Source organism: Limulus polyphemus, unplaced genomic scaffold (genome assembly GCF_000517525.1).
Source record: "Limulus polyphemus unplaced genomic scaffold, Limulus_polyphemus-2.1.2 Scaffold6825, whole genome shotgun sequence".
In the NCBI taxonomy this organism is placed as follows: domain Eukaryota; kingdom Metazoa; phylum Arthropoda; class Merostomata; order Xiphosura; family Limulidae; genus Limulus; species Limulus polyphemus.
In genome coordinates, this window is record NW_013672435.1 from 17,347 (window position 1) to 22,993 (window position 5,647).

At 31.8% G+C, this 5,647-nt stretch overlaps 1 protein-coding gene across 1 annotated transcript in view; it reads left to right on the plus strand.

Moving 5' to 3' along the window:
• Positions 1-815: 815 nt before the first annotated feature.
• LOC111089626 overlaps positions 816-5,647 on the plus strand; it is a gene marked incomplete at its 3' end in the record, with an annotated part of 31,149 nt that continues 26,317 nt past the window's right edge. Inside the window, exon 1 of the mRNA XM_022402483.1 lies at positions 816-828. Within this exon, the coding sequence (XP_022258191.1) occupies positions 816-828 (13 nt within the window). The remainder of the gene's footprint in view (positions 829-5,647) is intronic.

Below are 5,647 nucleotides of genomic sequence, written 5' to 3' on the forward strand. Positions count from 1 at the left end.
CAGAAAGAATAAACCAGTTTTATTTAAGAAAGGACTTGTGTCGCTAAAGTTTCGTCGAAACAAATTTACGGAAAATTATCTAACGAACGGAGACGTAACCCGGTATTCCAGTTGATCAATATATTTTCACATTCTGGAAATAAAGTTAATTCAATATTACATAAGCTAGTAACAATTGCTAAATAGACTGTTTCTAATTTTTAACACAACTTTCATGAGTTTTATGCTTTTGTTAAAATACAGAACACCAATAAGATATTTTAACGGGTATAATAATAATCTTATTTGTCTATAAGTTAGGCCCATATAAAATTTATGATTATTATTTTCATTTCTTGGAAAAATGGAGCGAGAGGGAGTTTTTTTTTTTTATTAAAAAGAAATAACTCATATACCAATGCTAATTCATCTTTTATAACATTAACACACGTCAAATAATGTTACTCTAAACATATTCAGTTTTGTTTGTGTCAGTATATACATTTACAAAATATAATGTATTGGAGCTGTGTCATTCTCGTCGGGTTGGGCGAAGATGGTAATTATTTTATCCCGAACTGAACAAGTTTTATATATAAGAGTATATCAATCCTACACCATGAACTTAATTTTGTTGTACATATGATGTGCGCCATCTTAAATGAACCGTATAGAATTTCAAAATTATGCAATACAAAAAAGTCACTACTCAATGTAATTTAGGTCCAGAAAAACAAACAAACTGCAGTATATCTTTGCTAACCCATACAAAGTTATTTGCCATATTTTAAAACCCCTAAAAAATTATTCGAATACATATTTCCGATAAGATTACCATGGCAAGAGAAGGTTAGTGTTGTTTAACATTTTGAATAGGCTTACGCCTTCACTTATGCCCAATTCGGAACAATGACTCCAATATGAAAAAGCGTAGTTTTTGGAATGGTTTCATCATTAGGCACTGTCTATATTATCACATTAACGGCCTTAGTAAAAGTGGTTGAAACTAGGCTACACAGTAGTCGCTATGTGAGTTTCAACCTCTTTCGGGTTTGCACATTTCATACAACCAACATAAATTTATGTTCTTAACCGTTAGACTAGAGGGCACGATAACATTATGTGATGTCATTGAATTTCAATTTTTGGTTTGCGCTGGTTACTAAGACCAGAGCTAGGCTTAAACGAGAATATAATGTATACAAGCGGATAGCCTTATATTTGTAGAAAAGGCTCACTAATTCAGTAAATATTCTATTTTCTTGTTCGTTACTCCATAAGTGTTACATACATACATATACTGATATATTTATATATATATATTGGATTTTGACATATGCTATTTTTTTCTTACTAATGACAAGTTAAGCTTACGAAGCTAACTTTAATTTAAACTTAATTACAACAAATATATATATAAATGTTAAGAAATTAGTAAAAATATTTACAGTATAACATTAACAGCTCTACATAATGAGAAACGCTTTACCTTTTAAGCTCAAATTACCATTAACAGTGCTGACTATATTATATCAGTATAAGATGTTTATGAGCTAATCCACTGTGGGAATATAACTACAAGTAACAGTATTACTTTTGTGCGTAAGAACTAAGTTAAGACAATAATCAGTTAACTTTTGAATTTTATTAAACTTTTACCACATTTAATGTTTTATTTTCTATTTTAATCTGCTACTTATTCATAACCGATCCAAATTTAAAGTGTTAATGTTTCATACTAAACTAAAAAAAAAATCATACGTATTATTAACATATAATACCGTAGTGTAAGATTACAAGACTATAAAACTTTTCGAACTTGTAGTTATAGCCTAATTTATTCTTATTACCTAGTAATATTTGCTTAATAAAAATAGGCCTATAGACTAATAACCGGTTTACATTTAGGGTTATTGTTCATACTTTTGATGCCTATCGAATTCGAAGTCAAAATAGCCAAACTGAAATATGCATTGTAAATTAGCATTGCTCTTAGAATTTACCGTAAATTAAAATGTAATATATAAATTACAAAAATATACCTCTATTGCAATTTGTAAGACCTGAACTGGTTATTTTATTTTTAGATATCTTGTCCTCACCCACATGCTACATAGACTACTCGGGCATGATTTTTTTTAACTGTTTCACACATGAGAGATACTTTAAATATCACTTTATGTTTTAAAGTAATTTTATGATTTTGCTATAAAAATTCACAGTATCCCTGGAAAACAAAATAATATTTAAATTAAAACATTACTTTTATATATAATTCGTCTGGAGAAAGGAAAAGGTCTACCATATAAGTTGATAGCTTTCAGGGAAAATTTATGGTTTTTTGTGTTGAAAATATCACAATTTCTCAGCATGAAAGTTAATGTTTTTCTTAGTAAAACTACGAAAATACATAGGAAAATATTATTTTGTGTGTTTCACAAAATGTTCGAGTTCTAGAGGAAATTATCAAGAAAATCTGACAAATTGATATTTATAATAATGTCGGTTTTTTAAAACAAGGCCACTCCGATAAATATATAATTTTTTTCTTGTCATCTCGAAAAATAAAATGTTTCAAAAATGACAGTAGTGTTAAAGAATAATACTATCTGTGATATATAATCTCATACTAAGTTACAAGCTCCATATCATGATAAGCTGAAAACTGAAGTTTCGATCAATGCAAACTCTTGCCAGTCAAACTTAGTTAACACTACCGTTTGTCTTTTTACAGCTTCAGTGTGAAAACTGACTTCATTGTTTTTAGTTACAAACCACTGTTACGTCTCTGTTCGTTAGTTAATTTTCCGTAAATTCGTTCCGCGTGAGTTATAACGTTGTTATAGAGCGACTATTGAAATTAAGTGTATCGTAAAGTTGTATTCGGAAAGAATAAACCAGTTTTATTTAAGAAAGGACTTGTGTCGCTAAAGTTTCGTTCTCACGTAGCCAACATTATTTTATCCGCATACATTCAATTACTCATTACCTCCACGTCGCTTCGTGGCCGGTCTTATATATACCATACTTCCCCCAATCTAGTAATCTCCCGACAATTCACGAAGGAACAGGATATTTCTAGAAGGAGGTGGCGTGATACTAGTCACGTGACCTCGTTGACGCAACACCACCTCTATGCTCTTTCATTCCGAAGTAGGCTTAAATACCGTTAACTTTTCAGTTAAAAGTGTCACCCAGGTTTTCTCCGCCTCGAGTTTTAGTATAAAACACTTGAGCTCACGTAAAGTTATCAAACCTAATGTGATTGATACCAAAATGCTGATTCGGTACAGTATAATCCTTATAAGAAAGTTGATTTACAACACTAAATATATCAAGTCAGTTTGTTATCCGATCAAAATATGTTATATGTACAAAAACAAGCATGTTAGAATAACGGGATTAGCCATATAAAGATACGATATATATAAAAGCCGAGGTATATATAAGGCAAACCCTAAGTACAGAAGTAGATAAGTTAAACAACATAACAAAAAGGAAACTGGGGAATACTAAGCCCCGTTTTTGATAACAACAAGGACAAGCAACAAATAAAAAAGAACATGAAAATTATGAAGAAGAATTTTACTACATTTTGACTGATTATATCTCTTAATCTAAAATAGACATGTACCACTGTTTTTAACATGATGTAAAAGTGTTTAGATTTGTTCATCAGCATACGAACAGTGGCATTCCAGCACTTCGAACAGATTTGGCCAAAGATTCGGTCTTTTGTAGTCAAAAGAGTGTTACTCCATCGTCTTCATTAATTTGTATTTCATTAACGATTTACACAGCATTTTAAATTATTTGAGTTCTGATCTTGTGACCACCAGTTCCTAAGAAAGATCAGCTGAGAAATGAAAGTTTCAATCAGGTCTCTTTGGTAGTTCTTAAGAAGGCTCAGCTGAGAACTGAAGGTTCCAATAGGTCTCTTTGCTAGTTCTTAAGAAGGCCCAGCTGAGAACTGAAGGTTCCAATAGGTCTCTTTGCCAGTTCTAAAGAAGGATCAGCTGAGAACTGAAGGTTCCAATAGGTCTCTTTGCTAGTTCTTAAGAAGGCCCAGCTGAGAAATGAAGGTTCCAATAGGTCTCTTTGGTAGTTCTTAAGAAGGATCAGCTGAGAACTGAAGGTTCCAAACTTCCAATAGGTCTCTTTGCCAGTTGTAAAGAAGGATCAGCTGAGAACTGAAGGTTCCAATAGGTCTCTTTGCCAGTTGTAAAGAAGGATCAGCTGAGAACTGAAGGTTCCAATAGGTCTCTTTGCCAGTTGTAAAGAAGGGTCAGCTGAGAACTGAAGGTTCCAATAGGTCTCTTTGGAAATGAAAGAGCACAGAAGTGTCTGTATATCTAAAAACACTCAACCTGTAATATTAGTTACCGATAATTTTATTTTATTTTTGGAGAGTTGGGGAACGGATATCATTATTTAGCAGAAACAACATGTTTGATTAGGAATTCTTTAAATCTTAAGAACAAAAGTAAGTTTATCACTACCTTTATTAAATATATGAAATTATTAAATGTCACGTAGGAACAAACTGGTTTTATATCAATAGTTTGTATTAATGATATAGATATTATTTGTAAAGTATTCTTAAAATGAAACAGTAAAATAAAAAATGTATTATTATCTCTATTAGTAACATAATTGTGGAAGATGTTGACAGCGCTTAGATAAAAATCAAAGTTATTTCTCTGAACGTATGTTTTGTTAAGATACTTCTTGGTTCTCAAATATAAAATACCAACAGCACCTACTATAATTCGTTAATTTTTCCAAGATACCACTATTGGTGAGTAATAATGCTATAGCATTTCCGGCAATTTAAAAACGGAAATATTACCCTGGCGATAATTTACGCTTTCTAGCATTACTATATGCGTAGGAAGACTGTATTTTAAATTTTTAGTTTGTTCGTTTTAGCACATAGTTACACAATCGTCTGTATGCGCTCTGTCAACCGTGAGGAATTGGACCCGGAATTTAATGTTGTAAGTCCGTAAACCTACCACTGTCTCACCGGGGGGACGTATTTCGAGGATAAATAACTTGATAATAAATTATTTATTGAAAATTGTCAGAATTTAAAAATATAGGTCTTTCCGCCAATTGTCAAAATAAAAGGCTTTAACTTATATTTCTTAATAGTATAAATATATACTGGGTTGTTGTTGTGCTTAGGATTATTCTACAGTGAGTTGTTGGCGATACATTCAACGATAAATAAACAGCACACACTTTACTTGTTTTCAAATATATATATATGTATATTCGGAACAAGTTAAACGTGTGTACGACAAAGTCTTCACACTATACATGTATAGATTATAGACATATCATAAACACTATTTATATATAGTTCTCTTCTTGTCAAAAGTCCACTTAGGCCTATTCAATTACTTTAGAATTTCAGTTGACAAGCCAAACTATCTTCTCTATTACTATCGTACTAGTATTCTGTATGATTCACTTACAATTGTGGCGCAAATAAGGCGGGGGAGAAGTGACGGCATAAATAATGGCAGATAGGGAGATATAGAGACAGATAATTGAGTCGAGTGAGCGGTAGTGACCGCAAGTAAAATGCGTGAATCGTTGTGAATTATAGCGTGTGTTAAAGTGAAAGTGACTGTGGAAATTCTGTGTATTGCAAAGTTGTGTT